Source organism: Lithobates pipiens, unplaced genomic scaffold, assembly GCF_037356315.1.
Source record: "Lithobates pipiens isolate NorthernLeopardFrog02 unplaced genomic scaffold, aLitPip1_a1.2 Scaffold_18, whole genome shotgun sequence".
NCBI classification, from domain to species: Eukaryota; Metazoa; Chordata; class Amphibia; order Anura; family Ranidae; genus Lithobates; species Lithobates pipiens.
Window position 1 is genome coordinate 106,415,324 of NW_027507758.1, and position 17,487 is coordinate 106,432,810.

The following is a 17,487-nucleotide window of genomic DNA, read 5'->3' on the forward strand; positions in this document are numbered from 1 at the left end:
TGCAGGGTCTAGAACTGAAAAAGAAATACATCTACCAAATGCCATGTGCCTGGGTCCCAAGCTGTGTACAGTACAGAGCTATTACTGAACGTTATTTGTAACTACAATATATAAAGTCCTTTGCCACTTACGTTTAGTAGAGCTTTTGAGTGAAAATTGCAGCTTGCTCAAACCGAGCAAGTCCTATTTTAAAGGTACAGACACAAACATTAACCAATTTTTTCCTTTATGTGCTTCTCAGGAGAGACTAGTGGCATTGGTGTTTGGGTTGTTAAAGCTGCGGAAATTGGATTTTTATGAGATCTATGCTCACGAAATGATGGCATCGGCAAAAAACATAATAAAACAGGTACTATGTATTGCCTTTTTGTTGTAGTGGAGAGAGACTGTGTGAAAAATGTAAAAGTGTTGTCACCTTGCCCATGCAAAGGGCCCACCGACCCCATTATAATTACTTTGCCTATGCTATGCTGTCTGCCACTTTTTTGCTCTTTTGAGGATGCCACTGAAATAAGTATTGGCAACCAGGAGGAGCAGTGACATCACTCCCTGTGATTGGCTATTAGACCTATAAGGTGGGTGTAAGGGATGGGAAATGGTTCCTTCTTTAACTAGACTAATGTCATAAAATAGATGTCAGGAAAACCACCAGTGCTTAGTGATCCAAACAATCGGACATTTAGCAGAATTGCAAATTGCAAGAGATCCCCAATTCTGTAACTAACCTTCGTTATTTAGAGCTAAAAGTTGTGTGTTAGCTACGTGTGGTTTCTCTTGGTGCTTTAGTGGATAACATTTTTGTTTTTCTTAACCCTTTAGTGTGTGGTGAGCACAGTTTCCCAGATCGAGGAAATAGATTCGGAAGTCATCACTAAGTAAGTGTTTCTTCTGTTTATAATAAAATGGAATATATAATGCATCACAAATATACAGCACTGAAGCCTCTGTGCACATTGGGTTACTCAGATATGTGAAATGTTCTGCAGAAAGAAGCAGATTTCAGGCACATCCTGGCCTGTAATTAATCTTTTTAATCTCCAATTGGGTAGATATACAGGTGGCAATAAATAAGGCACTTCACCAAGGATTATTTGAAATATACTTTAAAGATCAACTCTTAACAAATGGGTAAATATACTATTGAAATTAATTTTCTGCGCTGCTTTCCTTTTATCCAGTCCCCAGAGTCATACTGCCCTGCTAGTTATCAGGACCAGGTTGAGCATTACAGCTTAGATGACCTCATCCCTTTGCTTACTCTGCTCTCTTCGCCTGTCAGTATGTTCCTGTCAGAACATGTACACTGCGGCAAGTCTAATTAGCTATTAGTGCTGTTACTCTTCCAGTTTACAGTACTTGGCATTACAAGAGGCTGATACCAAGTCAAATTTGGGCACTAAAGCTTTCCTGCAACCACAGGTTGTATGCATGTATTTTGACACCATATATGATAATAGTTGTAGATGTTGCCTTTCAATTACTAGGCTGCTTATGAACTCCCATTTGTTGCATACAGAGTCATCTATATATAATTTGTAATATTCACACTCCAATCCAAAGGCTGTCAGCGCAGAGTGTATTCTCCAACACATAAGTGTGTATTATTATTTGAAGATTAACCTGTTGTCGCCCGCCCACCATCATATGACTTGATGGACTTTGAGCAGGGATATCTGAATGATGCCTGTAGCTACAGACATCATTCAGATATTGCAGTTTTCAGCTGCCGATTCCCTACACCATAAGAACAATCATAGCGGCTGTTCCGCCGCTTGATCGTTCTTACGGGAGGCGAGGGGGGACGTCTACCACCGCCCTCCGGTGCGTCTATCGACTCACCGCTAGGATCGGTGAGTCGGGACAGGATCTGCCGGCCCCGGATGTTGATCATCTTATTGACCCCATATCTCGCTGTAAAGAGGACCTGTTATGTCATATTTCTATTACAAGGGATGTTTACATTCTTTGTAATAGGAATAAAAGTTATCAATTATTATTATTTTTTTTTAAAGTGTCAAACTAAAAAAAAGTATAATTAACAATAAAAAAATATATATTTTTTAAAGCGCCCCTGTCCCCATGTGCTCGCACACAGGCGCGAACGCATACATAAGTCCCACCCACATATGAAAATGGTGTTCAAACCATACATGTGAGGCATTGATGCGAACGTTGGAGCGAGAGCAATAATTTTGTCCCTAGACCTCCTCTGTAACTCAAAACCTGTAACCAGTAAAAAAAATTCAAGCGTCGCCTATAGGGATTTTTAATTAGCGAAATTTGGTGCAATTGCACGAGTGTGTGCAGTTTTAAAGCGTGACATGTTAGGTATCTATTTACTTGGCGTAACTTCATCTTTCACAATATGAAAAAACATTGGGCTAACTTAACTGTTTGTTTTGTGCTTTAAAAAAAAAAAAATTTTTTTCCCCCAAAAAACGCATTAGAAAAATTGCTGCGCAAATACCGTGCAAGATAAAAACAACAACTGCCATTGTATTCTCTAGTGTCTTTGCTAAAAAAACATATATGTTTGGGGGTTCCATGTAATTTTCTAGCAAAAAAAAATGATGATTTTTACATGTAGGAAAGAAATGTCAGAATTGGCCTGGGTGGCAAGTAGTTAATTCTGGCAGGCCGTTCTGCAGTAGTTGAATTGCTTGCTGCATATACTTTTATGGTTTCCTGGTAATAACTTGAAATCAAAATGAAATGGCTTGAAAGCCGTGGACCAACTGAGGCTTTGTTTTGTTGTCCTGAATACTAACATTAGTCTGACAGCAGTAAGAGCACTGTAAAAACAGTGTACCACAGGTTATGTAGTGAGTAAACGTTCTGGGCTTAGACACATTGTGTTCAGGTCTCCTTCTGGTAGATTGCAGAGCCCCATGCAACATGGATTTTTTTTTTTGTGAAGCCAAGCGTGTTCACTTTTGGTTTGGCTAATTAATTACCAAGGACCCATTAAAGGTAGGAGATGTGGAATGGATGACTTCCAAATACAGAAAAAAAAAACATTTTCTTTAGGAGTGATATATTGCTTATGTTAAATGTTCTTTGCACATCCCAGTGAAGTAGTGGAATACATCCGAGCCTTTTTCTTTGTTTAGAAATTCATGATTATGACTGATAGGAGGTACCAGTTACTTTTTTTTTTTGTCCATGTGGCCTATTACCTTATAAGTGTGTACACCCTGTATGGGAATTTATTTTCTTTAATGGTTTTTTTTTTTTTTTGCACATCTGTTTTGCAAATTTTGGCTGCATTCCTCTGTTCTACCTGACTGTTTCTTTTCTGTAAAGTATGTCACTTTCTTGTTGTGACTCAAAAATGTGGTGTCCTAATATCAAACAGGAGCTCTGACCATTTCAGCCTAAAAGTATTTTAATATTTTATTTATATAGTTTTGGATAGAATGGGGAAGGGTTAGAAGCTCTGTCAGATTTTCTCTGTCATTTATGACTTTGTTAGAGACATTTCACTTAGTTGGATCAGTGGAGCTGGACTTAAGGGTAGTCTTGCCAAAGGGGATGCTGAAACCAATAAAAGCACTTACCGTATATACTCGAGTATAAGCCGAGATTTTCAGCCTCTTTTTTGAGGCTGAAAGTGCCCCCCTCGGCTTATACTCGAGTCATCGCTGTCTGCCTGCTCGATCAGCGTGTCGAGCAGACAGACAGCGGACATTCTACCATTCAAACGCCGCGCCTCCGCCTCCGCCTGTGATAGGCGGAACACTGAATTTCCCAGCAGCCTGTGTTCCGCCTATCACGGACATCGTCTCATCCTCGTACTACGGACGAGGATGAGACGATGTCCGTGATAGGCGGAACACAGGCTGCTGGGAAATTCAGTGTTCCGCCTATCACAGGCGAAGGCGGAGGCGCGGCGTTTGAATGGTAGAATGTCCGCCGAGGCGCCGACGAAGAGCGGCGATCCTGGCAAGGCACGGGACGGAGGCAAGGCAAGGCACGGCACGGGACGGGACGGAGGCAAGGCACGACACGGGACGGAGGCAAGGCACGGCACGGGACAGAGGCAAGGAGGCAAGGCACGGGACGGAGGCAAGGAGGCAAGGCACGGGACACAGGCTCGGGACACAGGTAGGCTGGACACACACACACACACACACACACACACACACACACACACACACACACACACACACACACACACACAGACACACACACACACACAGGGATGGATGGATACACACACACACAGGGATGGATGGATGGAGACACACACACACAGGGATGGATGGATGGAGACACACACACACAGGGATGGATGGATGGATGGAGACACACACACAGGGATGGATGGATGGATGGACACACACACACACAGGGATGGATGGATGGATGGACACACACACACACAGGGATGGATGGACGGACACACAGGGATGGACGGACACACACACAGGGATGGACGGACACACAGGGATGGACGGACACACAGGGATGGACGGACACACAGGGATGGACGGACACACACACAGGGATGGACAGGCATGTCTCACCCTCGGCTTATACACGAGTCAATAAGTTTGCCAGTTTTTTTGGGGGTAAATTGGGGGCCTCGGCTTATATTCGGGTCGGCCTATACTCGAGTATATACGGGTATTTATTTGTAATAAAGCAGGGGAGAATTTTTTTTCCTGGTGCTGTCCTCTCTGTAGTTTTATGTCCTTAAAAGACAGTAAGACAGGGGAAATCTCCAGAGCGAGATCACAGACAGCAATGAAACCCCATCCCACACTGTAAAAAACTGGAAAAAAAAGAAAAAATTGTCTGGAGTTCCATCCACCTAAAGCAGTATTAAACCCAAAAGCAAACATTTGTTATTTTGAAGCTTACCAATTCTTAGATGTGATGGTTGCAATCGTTTTCTATTTTAGGCCTTTTTTCACCTGCTGATCTGACCAGTAAATCGGTTGTTTAACCCTTTCATGACAGCCTATTTTTGACATTTGGTGTTTACAAGTTAAAATCCGTATTTTTTGCTAGAAAACTACTTAGAACCCCCAAACATTATATATATATATATATATATATATATAATTTTTTTTTTGCAGAGAATCTAGAGAATAAAATGGTGATTGTTACAATATTTTATGTCACACAGTATTTGTGCAGCGCAACTTTTTGGGAAAAGGGCCACTTTCATGAATGAAAAAAAAAAAAAAACTGTAAAGTTAGCCCAGTTTTTTTGTATAATGTGAAAGATGATGTTACGTCGAGTAAATAGATACCAAACATGTCACACTTTATAATTGCACGCACTCGTGGAATGCCGACAAACGACGTTACCTAAAAATCTCCATAGGCAACGCTTACTTTTTTTAATGGTTACCAGGTTAGAGTTACAGAGGAGGTCTAGTATTAGAATTATTGCTCTCGCTCTGATGATCTCGGCGATACCACACATATGTGATTTGAACACTGTTTACATATGCGGGCGCGACTTCCATATGCGTTTTCTTTTCCGAAATGCTAGAGCATGCAAAGCTTCTAGGGATCCAACAATGGCCACCTCCTTCCATTCTTTCTTTTCAAGGTATACTCTACTAGATTTGTAAGCGCTTTTCAGGCAACTGTTTCTCAGATTTTCACTTTTCTGTTCACATGTTCTCTAAGTTCTACCAGGTGGATCTTGAGGTGCATCTGATGCCAGCTTTGGGGCTAAGGTCCTTCAGATGCCATTTTGACCTGCAGGCAGTCCCAGTTTTTGGTGTGTGTGTGTGTGTGTGTGTGTGTGTGTGTGTGTTTTTTTTTTTCTTGGACCTGTTAACATTTGTTTGCTGCATTGCCCTCCCCTCCATTTGATGTCCTAAAGGTGTAAGACATTCTGTGTCTATCAATAGATTTTGTACTCTCCATAAAAGCCTTTTCTTGGAGTCCGTTGGGGGACATAGGTTCCGCCCTTCTGTGTTTTTGATTATGCTGTCAGTACTGCTTAAGACTTATTGTATTCCTCAACGGACTCCCAAGAAAAGGATTTTGCAGTGAGTACAAAAGTCCTATTTTATTGTATATGCTACCGTATGTGACAGCGCCTTTAACCATTAAACCTAAGAATGTAATGTCCATAATTTTAACTTTATATCTAGTGCTTTTTCATTAATTGCACTTGTGTAATAATGATCATAATACCACTGACTTATTTTTATGTAAACGCCATTTATTTATTGATTGTACACTTTATTTGCAGACTGGCTGACCAGATGCGGATGATGAATTTTTCCCAGTGGTTTGATCTGCTGCAGAATATTTTTTCAACGTTTACAATTTTCCTTCAAAGAGTCAAGGTAAGGTGTGTGTGTGTGTGTGTGTATATGTATGTATATATGTATATGTGTGTATGGCCCCTTTCACACTGACGTTCCGTTCAGGCCCGCCTGTCAGTTTTTCAGGTGGACCTGAACGGGTGCTCCATAGAGCTCTATGGAGCGTCGGATGCCAGCGGTGACATGTCCGCTGACATCCAACCCGCTCCGATCCGAAAAAGTGTAACGGAGGAAAAAAGCTATTTTTCCATCCGTCTGCGTATCGGATCGGGTGACGACGGGCACTGCGGTCTGTCATCATCCGATCTCCCATAGGAGAGAGCGGCGCTGTGACAGGTCTGTCCCTGCGCAGTGTGCAGAGACGGACCTGTCATCTCCCTGCTCAGCGGAGATCGACGGAGTGATCCCCGCTGAGCAAACGGATATCCACGGGGAGGATTAGAACTGATCCGCCCCGTGTGAAAGGACCCTATATATATATATATATATATATATATATATATATATATATATATATATATATATATATATATGTATATATAATAAATCCAAAGGACCATCATCTATTTAAATAATCATATAGATAAAGGGCCATAACCTCCAACAAAAAACAAAACCTTTATCCAAGGGGCACAAATAAATTATAAGAAAGAATGGACCTCCAGGCCCTCATTAAGATAAACTTGGGTCAGACTAACCGAATGGTATACCCACAATGTTTCTCTTCCTCGCACATTCTGGTACAGTCTTCCTAGATCCGGGTCACCAGTAATGGCCTATCCCAAAAAGGCCAGAGAGATCTTTCTCATGAAATTCTGAAAATTGCAGTGGATGGGAATGATTTCTAATCCCCTTAAGGTAGTTACAAAAGGCTGCAGGGACAGATCAGGCCATTTATAATGTACGAAGTACCGCAGTTAGTGAACGCTTGATGGCATAAGAGGTCCTGTTAAACCCTGCAACCACCCTCTTATGGTGCTGCATGAAGTCACAAATTTTTGTTTTTGATCGGAGAACTGTATTTGTCTTGTCTTTTGTCCCCGACTAGATGCAATGAAACGCCACACATCACAGGGTTTTCTAAAACTTTTACTAGGTTTCTCAGGTGAGCAGACAGATACAACTGGGTCCTGTTGTAAGATTCTAATTCCTAGAGATGACTTGGTTAATATCAAAATCTCTATTATTGTATCTAATGCCTTAAGTAACTCTGATAAAGAGGGTACTGTCCTCAAACATTTAAGCCTTGCTCCTTATTGTTAGGCATCATCTGAGTACCTCTACTGGATGTATTTGTGACTGTACATTCTTTCTTTTGATTGTATTTGTTTTTTTTTTGTTGTAGTTGAAAAATGGTAACACCTGTTTATCTTGCAACATGATGCCATGTGCATATGCTGTTTGTACAGTGCTTTAATGTAACCCAATTTCTTTACCTTCCTAGGCCACATTAAATGTTATCCGCAGTGTTGTCCTCATGGTCTTAGACAAAAATCAGAGGATCAGAGAAATGGAGGTAACGGCAGCTCAGAAAGTCCTGAGTAGAGAAAGCAATATGGACCCCGATCTGGCTTACTTGACTCACGAAGGCTTGTTTATAAGTGATGCGTTCAGAGAAGGTGAGCTTCCCCATGCTGCTACCAACACTAACTTTCAAAGGAATGCATCACCCAGCAGTAGCGAGCCTTCTGGCAGCGATTCTGTGTCTGATCCTGAATGCACTACTGACTCCTCTTCCAGCAAAGATCACACATTGCCTTCAGTTACCCCGGGGGGAGTAGAAATAATGTGAGTAAAACTAGAATTTGTAGAAAATACCTTGTGAAAGCCGTTCTGATAATCATAACGCTAAGCAATATTTAGGAAGGTGTGTATGTAGAATGTTTGTTAAATGTGCCTGTCTAAGGCAGCCCCAGCTAACACTGCCTAATGTGACTGCATTGTGACCCTTTCTACTGCTTGATGCTGAACCTGTGACTAACATTCTCTTCTTAATGACTGATGAACTTCTTGTTAAAAAAAAAAAAAAAAAACTATTGTTTTATACAGTGAGAAAAATAATTGTTTTACCCCCTGCAGATTGTATAAGTTTGCTTACTTACAAAGAAATTAATGGTTTATGATTTTTATCATAGGTGTATTTTAAATGATGGAAACAGAGTATCAACCAAAAATCCAGAAAAAACACGATACAGATGTTATAAATTGTGTTGCAGTTCAGTGTGTAAAATAAGTATTTGGTCCCCAATCAAAACATGAGTTAGTACTTGGTGGAGAAACTCTTGTTGGCAAGCGCAGAGTTAAGAAATTTCTTGTAGTTGGTTACCAGGTTTGTACACATCTCAGGAGGGGTTGGTCCACTCTTCTTCACAGATTTTCTCTAAATCCTTAAAGTGGTTGTAAACCCTTACAAACCACTTTGAACTTCAGGTAAGCCTAGATTAAGGCTTAACTGAAGGGCCAAGAAATATCTCCTAAACCTACACGGTTTAGGAGATATTTGCCAAAATACAGGCACCGCTGTCTACGGGGAGCATGCGCCGTAGACAGCGGCGCACTGAGCGGCTCCCGTGCGCATGCGTGGGAGTGACGTCATCGCGGTTTCGTCGAATGACAGCGGCGGAGCAGCGAGACCCACCGGGAAGATGGATGCTCTGGACTACAGGGGACAGCGGTGACTTCGCTGGCTCCTGTGTCAGGTAAGTGACACATAATGGACTATTGCACTTACATGTTATTGCACTGTTCCCCAGTGCGAAGGATCAATTGCACTGGGGAACAGTGCAATAACATGTAAGTGCAATAGTCGTTTAATAAATTCGTATCAATTTTACTATACGGCGAGCACTATTGTGTACCCTTATTGCCATTGCATGTTCGCTCGTTTGGAAATCGGTGGAGCCTGCTTTTGGATACATGTGATCTACACTGCCTAGTAATATAGTCCTAGCGCTATAGAGGTGAAAGTGGCACACCATTTTTTACCCTGTATTAAGGGACTGCTTGTTTGACCCCATCCATGCTGAAGGGTCCATCAGATGAGGTGAGCTGCTAGCACTCTCGATTGGTGGAGGAGATCACTTGGTTGAAGAGAATGTCTTACACTGTGCTTGTTCATTAATAGGATCACCCTGTATGGACACTTATTGGTGCATCTTTGGACTCTTTTCTTGCAATCACTATATATTATGTCTTTTTGTGTTTAATTGTTTTGCGCTGCACTGCTTTTATTTATTTCTCTGTAAGGATTTGATAAGTTGGTCCTCAGTGTTCAGCTGCTGTCTTTGTGATATATCATCTATTGCGTTGATTGATTTCCTTGCTTTTATTTACTCGTACCTAATAAAGTGGGCAGAGAGTGTATATTGGATTCTCCTGCAGCAAGTTTCCCACCTACCTTTGTGTGTTCAAGCACCTTCTGTTACATTCACTATAATATCATATACATTAAAAATGCAACAGGAAGAGTTGAAGCCCCTCGAAGGGTCCACAGCAGGTGTGCAGACCCAAGAACTGTGGTGCATATGTTTCACTATAATTCACAAAACATATGATAAATTGCCATATGTTTAACTCTAGCACTTACCAAAAGCTGAAATGTCAGTTTTAAGTAGCCTAGCACTTTAAGGAAAACTTTTGTCATTTTAATTGCTACAAGAGGAATGAGACTCCACATTGTTCAGAGCTGTAAATTCTGGCAGAGAGATCTCTTCAGTGGAATTCCCAAAACTAGAAATTCACAGGTGATTTAGTTTTTGTTGGATTGTTAGAAGCTCTTCAAACCCCCTTAATTATAATATATTGTAGGTAACTAAAACTTCTTAATTGATTGTAAACTTTATAATTGTTTTGTGATAATTGCTTTGTATTCATTGTATATACCTTATGTTGTTCTAAAGACATGGATGCTCGCCGTGTAACTGAATTATTAATGGTGCCCTTTATCACAGCACTAGATGGTTTTCTCCTGCAGCCTCCACCACTGCCTGCTCTGGTCTCAGTCCTCCTTCATGAGCATCCATTATTAACCATGCTCATTTATATTTTTCTTCTTTGTGCTTTAGCAGAGGTATTAAGTTCTTCATGTTTTGTAATTATAACTGCAGAGCTTATCTTGTTGCTTTTTTTTCTGTTTTTCCTTTTAAGAATGACTGAGGACATGAAATTAACAGACCTAGAACTTGGTAGAGTTGCTAACAGTATTCAGGAGCTGCTATACAATGCCTCTGATATTTGCCATGACCGCTGCGTTAAATTTCTGCTGGCAAGAGCCAAGGTAATTCATAAACCTCCAACTGTTTGTCTATGATGGTTTGTTACAAAGATTTGCTAGTCCTCAAACACTGCATACATAGACTTTTCCTTGTAAAAGATTGCGAGTATCTACAACAGTGATACAGCAGGTAACAATTTACCAGCTTAAAATAAAGCATGTTAAATTAGACCATATACATATCTCCACACTTTTTGGTGGTTGTACAAAGCTCCCAAAGTTATATGATGTGTTGTCCCTGGGATAATGCTGTGGGCAATAAAATGTGAGCCAAAGAAAAACCTCGCTCGAGTCTTCTACCAGAGGCCCACATGCCAAGCAGATAATAGGTATGAAGTCTGCAGAAAACCATGGATTAAGGCATTGGCTAACAGCAATAGGGAGCATTAGGGGGAAAAAAGTGGAGGGGCTGGCACCAGAAGTCTCCAGGTAAAGCTTTCAGGCAGTAGGGAGACGTGAGCTTACTGAATCCATAAAGACCTCACAGCATTACATTTTTTTTTTGGTGTTGAGGAGTAAGCTAGTCAATTTTTTATTGATAAAGAGCCAATTTAGGTATCTCTCAACCTCCCCAAATTAAACAAATTGCTGCTTCTAAGCTTTGACAAAAGCATAATATGGCTGCCAATAACACATAGGAGAGTAAGAGGTTTAGTATAAGTGTAATTCATGGAGGATGGCAGCCAAATAATGCACACAGGAGAGTGAACACTTTGGGCCAGAATCTAGCCAATATGGGACAGGCCCACCAGATATGCATTGCATATCCTGTAGCATTGCAGCCCTTTAAGCACACACCAGAATGCAATAAAGACACACCAGTCAACAAGGTTCTAAATATCATCTGGCAGGAGAAAAGCTTTGGTGCGTCAAGCATTTGGATATTAGTTCATTCAGTTGGCTAGAATAATAAGGTGGCTGTAAACCCTCGCATATCCCCAGTAAAGTGACTGACCAAGTAATACACAGAGATGAAACAAATCCTCCTACATAAGTTGTAGCTGTTTATTTGCAGTCTTCTTGACATCCATTCAAAGTCCAGAGTTTATAAAGCTTCTCTGAGCTGTCAGGAAAAAAAGGGGACGAAGTGCTGAAGTTACACTCTGCAGAGTAGAGGGACTAGACACAGCACACAGGACCAGAGCTCAAGCTGTCAATCAGCTGGAGATCCTTTCCCTGTCATCATTTTCTTGGTGTCTGGAAAACTTTCAGAAGTTATTCATGCTGATAGAGTAATGAAGCAGCAGACAGAAATTACATTTAGTGCTCTTAATTGAAGCAAGTACACACTATAGAAGGATATCTTTGCTCATATTTCATGTTTGAGGTTTACAACCACTTTAATTTATTTTGGCCATTGAAATGAAAGAATGCTCAACTGATGTGTGTTTAGCATAAGGTGCATCTGGCATTTGTTTTTTCCCTAAATGCTCCGCTCCTGAAAGTATGAGTGTTTGGGGTTTTTTCTGCCTCTAAGTGCCTGTAAACTCTTATGCCATGTTTAGATGCTGCATTTGCGTTTAGAAGCATTTAAAAAAAAAAAAAGAATATTATATATAATTTATTTATTTTTTTCAAAATAGCCAAAAATGTAAAACGCCGATAAACGAAACACCGCTAAATGCGAGTTACCGAGTTTAGAACAGTTTGGCTCTTGAAATGCCTTTAAACTCAGCTTCTGAACCCATCTTTTTGGGTTCCAAAAAAAAGCCTCTAAACTCAACTGGCTAGAAAGGACTGTAGATGACCCTGTGTACATGTACTGATAAGATAACATAGAGGAGAGTTCAAGAGCAGTTGAAAAAAAAGCCTGCACGTCCGTTTAGCAGCAGCAGTGTACGTGAGGCCTTATTTGTGCATAAACACATAGGCTAACATGGAGGTGCTCTTCAAGGCAGAAGGGCTTAATTGGTCTTGGAGAGTACTAATAAGGCTAGATTATTTGCCTTTGTTAATAATTAACCAGAAAAATTATAGAAGTTCCTGAAGGTGTAAAAGAGTTGGGAATTTTGTGTGAGGGACAAGAGCAGGGTTTGTGCATTGCTGCACCAGCATCTTTTCTGTGAATATCTGGGCTAGATCTGATAAGAGAAGCTAAGAGTTCCAGGTCTATAATAAAGAGTGGCAGAGAGGAAAAGAGCTAAAGGCAAATCTCTGTTTTTGGATAGTATAAGGGAGGGTTATAATAACCCTTTTTTTTTTTGTCTTCTATGTCCCATTGAGGAGATTTCCCTTCACTTCCTGTCCTATAGCCAAAATAACAATTGTCAGGAAATCCCTTCAAAGTGAGGGAATTTTTAGTTGTCACCAGAACTAGTGTCCACTTTGGAAGAAGAAATTCTTTCTAGTCCAGAATAGCTGATTTTCAGCTCTACAGTTCTGTTTAGGAGAACATTTAGATTCATGTTAAACTGTGAGTCAAAGTGCGCAGAAGTGATACTAAAAATTTTTTCCTTCTTGTGTGCTGCCAATTTAATAAGGGTCCTCCCCTGAGATTGGCCCACACAGTTCTCTTCATCATCTTGATCTACTACCCAAACTAAGTTCAAGGCGGGTTCACACCAGAATCTCATAAGAATATGATCAGCATTCCTGTGCGCTCCCCTACAGTGCGTTTATTATTTAAATGAGCTGCAAATCGCACCAGACTGCACAAAAAGTAGTGCATGCACTGCTTTTGAAAACATTCCACAACAAATCGCATGGTACTTTGATACCATGTGATCTGGTGCCCACAGACGCACTGCGTTTTTGTTCTGTATTTGGGGTTCTATTAACAGTTCTATTAACAATCTATGGACAGATGCAGCAGATTGAAAAGGCATTGCCTTTTGAATGCAGTGCAGCAAACGGGCAAGGAATGCCCATTTTCTACACTGTGTTCTGATGTAAACCAACCCTTATATAGATAAATCTAGAATTTGTTTGATAGACTTTCAAGGATAACTGTAATTTCTAGTGTGTGCTTGCACAAAGCTAAAAAAAAAAAAATTCAACTAATATTGGTGGTTTGTCTATTTCTTTTTCTTAATAGGACGGTTTTCTGGAAAAGCTTAATTCCTCAGAGTTTGTGTCACTGTCACGGGCGGTTGAAACATTTGTGCAGGATACAGAGAGGATCTGTGGCAGAAAAAGTATGTCACTACGAGGAGCTCTTCAGAGCCAAGCAAATAAATTTGTCAACCGTTTCCACGAGGAGAGGAAGACAAAACTGAGGTAAGACTTAAGCCTGCCATACATAGATCGAAGTTCAGCAGGAACTGGACAAATCTCGATCCTTATATGAGCAGGAAAGTTGTACAGATGTTCTACCAATTAATTTTCTCTACAACTGCCTTGTTGTATTTCCCCCATTTGATCAGTGCCGCTGTATTCTGACAGCACAGAAGTCTCCCCACTGTTATGCCCAGTACACACGATTGGACATTCCAACAACTAAATTCATGGATCTTTTTCTGATGGATTTTGGCTCAAACTTGTCTTGCATACACACGGTCACACAAATCTTGTCGGAAATTCCGAACGTGAGAACGCAGTGACGTAAACGAGCCTAGAATTGAAGTTCAATAGCCAGTGCGGCTCTTCTGCTTAATTCCGAGCATGCGTGGAACTTTGTGCGTCGGAATTGTGTACACACGATTGGAATTTACGACAACAAATTTTGTTGGCGGAAAATTTGAGATCCACTTAGACACCTTCCTGCCCAAGCCAATTTTTAGCTTTCAGAGCTGTTGCAATTTGAATGACAATTGCGCGGTCATGCTACACTGTACCCAAACTAATTTTTTATAATTTTGTTCCTACAAATAGAGCTTTCTTTTTGTGGCATTTGATCACCTCTGCGATTTTTTTTTTTGATCACCTCTGTGCTTTTATGTTCTGCACGCAAGTTCCGCGGGACGAGGCGCGTTTAAAAAAACATTTTTTCTTATTTATTTTACACTGTTTTAAAAAAATAAATAAATTGTGTCACTTTTATTCCTATTACAAGGAATGTAAACATTCCTTGTAATAGAAAAAAAGCATGACAGGACCTCTTAAATATGAGATCTGGGGTCAAAAAGACCTCAGATCTCATATATACACTAAAATGCAATAAAAAAAAATGATTTAAAAAAAAAAAATTGCCCTTTAAGAGCTATGGGCGTTTTGACGTTGCTTCCGCCATGCAATGTTATGGAGACGGGTGGAGGCCATCTTCCCCTCACTCATCCCCATGCACAGCCACAGAGAGGACTGGATTGCCTCCGCCGCCAACGGCGCTGGTAAGCGGCTGATGGCACTGGAGGGGGTGGGGGCCCCTCTCCTACCACAGATTAAAAGTGATCTTGCTGAGCCTGGTGGCTGGCCCCAAATTTTAAACAGTTGTCCCCATAATACACACTGCTGCGGGGGGGGGGGGTCACTTCAAGCCCGACTGACATCCTCAGAGAATTCAAAGATTTTTATGGCTTATTGTATAGCTCTACCACCTCTCAGCTGTCCCTTGGCCACCTATTGCGTCTCCAGGAACTGACCCTGGCGACTTTGATAGAAGAGGACGTGGCCTCCCTTGAGGCTGAGAGGGGCGCTGCGGGGCGGGTCCCCGGAGGAAAAGATAGCACTTTATGCTGATGATATACTTTTCCTCCGGGAACGGGGGCCCTCCCTCCCGGCAGCCTTGGGCTCCTATACCAGTTTGCTGACATGTCAGGACTAAGAGTTAACTGGGACAAGTCCCAGATCCTGCCAGTGGATCGGACGCTGCTCAGCTGGCGGACTCGTTACTTCCGCTTCAATGGGCTGAGACTATTAAAAAACTTGACATCCATGTTTCCTCCAAAATACAGGACTTCTGCAAGCTTAACCTTCTTCCTCTCCTGCAGACTTTCCAGAGTAGGTTGAAGGCGTGGGCCAATCTCCCCCTCACATTAATTGGCAGGATCAACTTAATCAAAATTAAATTACTACCCCCTCTTTTATATGTGGTGCGCCATTCTCCAATGTGGATACACATGGCACTTTTTAAGTGGTTAAATTCTCACATATCCAGTTTTTTGTGGGGGCTCCAGCCCCCCATATTTCCGATTGTCCATCCTCCAAAGACCCTGGAGCCAGGGGGGCCTGGCCTGCCCTGACTTCTTTCTTTATTTTATTGCAGTGGCGCTTACCCATGCTCACAACTGGCTCGTTTTGGATGCCACCAATGCAGCAGTTGCCTTGGAGGCTGCCGTTGTGGGGTAATTCGAAGCACTGCAGAATATTTTATTTCAGGGTGCTAGGACTCTACATCCTCTAACTACCTCAATGACAATGGTGCTTAGAGCATGGTCCGGGGTGGCCAATCCCCAGGTGTATTCCCCAAATACTCCGCTGTGGATTCACCCTTCTTTACCTGAATTTTATTCCATACCAGACCCGGTCATATGGGCATCACGGGGTATTCAATATCTACACCATATTGGTGAGAATGGCGCGCTACGGACATTTGATCAACTTAAAACTAGATTCGACTTGCCTAATTTCTTCCGATTCCTGCAGCTCTGCCATGCCTATAGGGCACAGTTCGGGGGCTCTCCCCTGACCCTCTACCAGATAAACATGGAGTCTCTTCTATGTCAAGAGGCACTACCTAAACCGTTATCCACAATATATAAGGCTCTGCAGCCTTATATCATGGTCTGGAGAGACGTCATGGCTTCTGGGTGTCGGAGCTGTTGGATGGGGAGGACTGGGAGGATATCTGGGACTCCCCCTTTGGACTCCTGGTCTTGTCTAGAGACCAGTTGATCCAGTTTAAAATATTGCATAAGTTTTATTACACTCCATATAGGCTTCACAAAATATACCCAGATTGCACACTGCGGTGCGGGGGTTGTCAAGCAGACTCTGTGAGTTTCATACATGTGATCTGGTCATGCCCTGATGTACAGAATTACTGGTCCTTAACCACTTGGGTACCGCGCTATTGCAAAATGACGGCAATAGCGCGGACCCACATTTTCGGGACTACGTCTATTGACGTAGTCCCGGTTACGAGCGGCCTGCACGCCCCCTGAGGGGCGCGCGCGGCGCGCTCTGTGATCGGCGAGTCCGTGAGACTCGCCTGATCACCGATCCGTGTAAGGGGTCGATCCCGACCCCTTATCACGTGATCAGCTGTCAGCCAATGACAGCTGATCATGTGATAAAACGGCTGGTATTCCTCCTCGCGCTGACAGCGCGAGGAGAAAAAAAAAAAGCCGATCGCCGGCGGCCGTGTTCGGGACATCAGTCCCGATCACGGCCAGCAATTTAAACGGACACCTGCCCCCTGCCAGTGCCCACCTGCCACCCGCAGTGCCATCCTGAAATAAAGTAAGTGCCCCCCTGTCAGTGCCACCCAGCAGTGCCCATAGTGCCCACAGTGCCACCCAGCAGTGCCCACAGTGCCACCCAGCAGTGCCCACAGTGCCACCCAGCAGTGCCACCCACAGTGCCACCCAAAATCTGCCTCAAAGGTGCTGCACCCCAGTGCCGCCCATCAGTGCCCAGCAGTGCCGCCCATCAGTGCCCAGCAGTGCCGCCCATCAGTGCCCAGCAGTGCCACCTATCAGAGCCACCTATCAGTGCCACCTATCAGTGCCCATCAGTCCCATCTATCTGTGGTACCTATCAGTGCCCATCCGTGCCACCCATCCGTGCCACTTATCCGTGCCACCCATCCGTGCCATCTTATCTGTGCCCATCTTTGCCCATCAGTGCCGCCTTATCTGTGCCCATCGGTGCCGCCTTATCTGTGCCTATTAGTGCCGCCTTAACTATGCCTATCAGTGCCCACCAGTGCAGCCTATCAGTGCCCACCAATGCAGCCCATCAGTGCCCACCAATGCAGCCCATCAGTGCCCACCAATGCAGCCTATCAGTGCCGCCTAATCAGCGCACTTCAATGAAGGAGAAAAA

The 17,487-nt window shown here is 42.7% G+C and overlaps 1 protein-coding gene across 1 annotated transcript in view; it reads left to right on the top strand.

Annotated features, from left to right (window-relative positions):
* Nucleotides 1-17,487, top strand: part of VPS54 (VPS54 subunit of GARP complex) — a 141,389-nt gene that overhangs the window by 71,520 nt on the left and 52,382 nt on the right. Inside the window, exons 9-14 of the mRNA XM_077485975.1 lie at nt 242-349; nt 820-875; nt 6,218-6,314; nt 7,738-8,081; nt 10,440-10,569; nt 13,601-13,782. Of these exons, the coding sequence (XP_077342101.1) occupies nt 242-349; nt 820-875; nt 6,218-6,314; nt 7,738-8,081; nt 10,440-10,569; nt 13,601-13,782 (917 nt within the window). The remainder of the gene's footprint in view (nt 1-241; nt 350-819; nt 876-6,217; nt 6,315-7,737; nt 8,082-10,439; nt 10,570-13,600; nt 13,783-17,487) is intronic.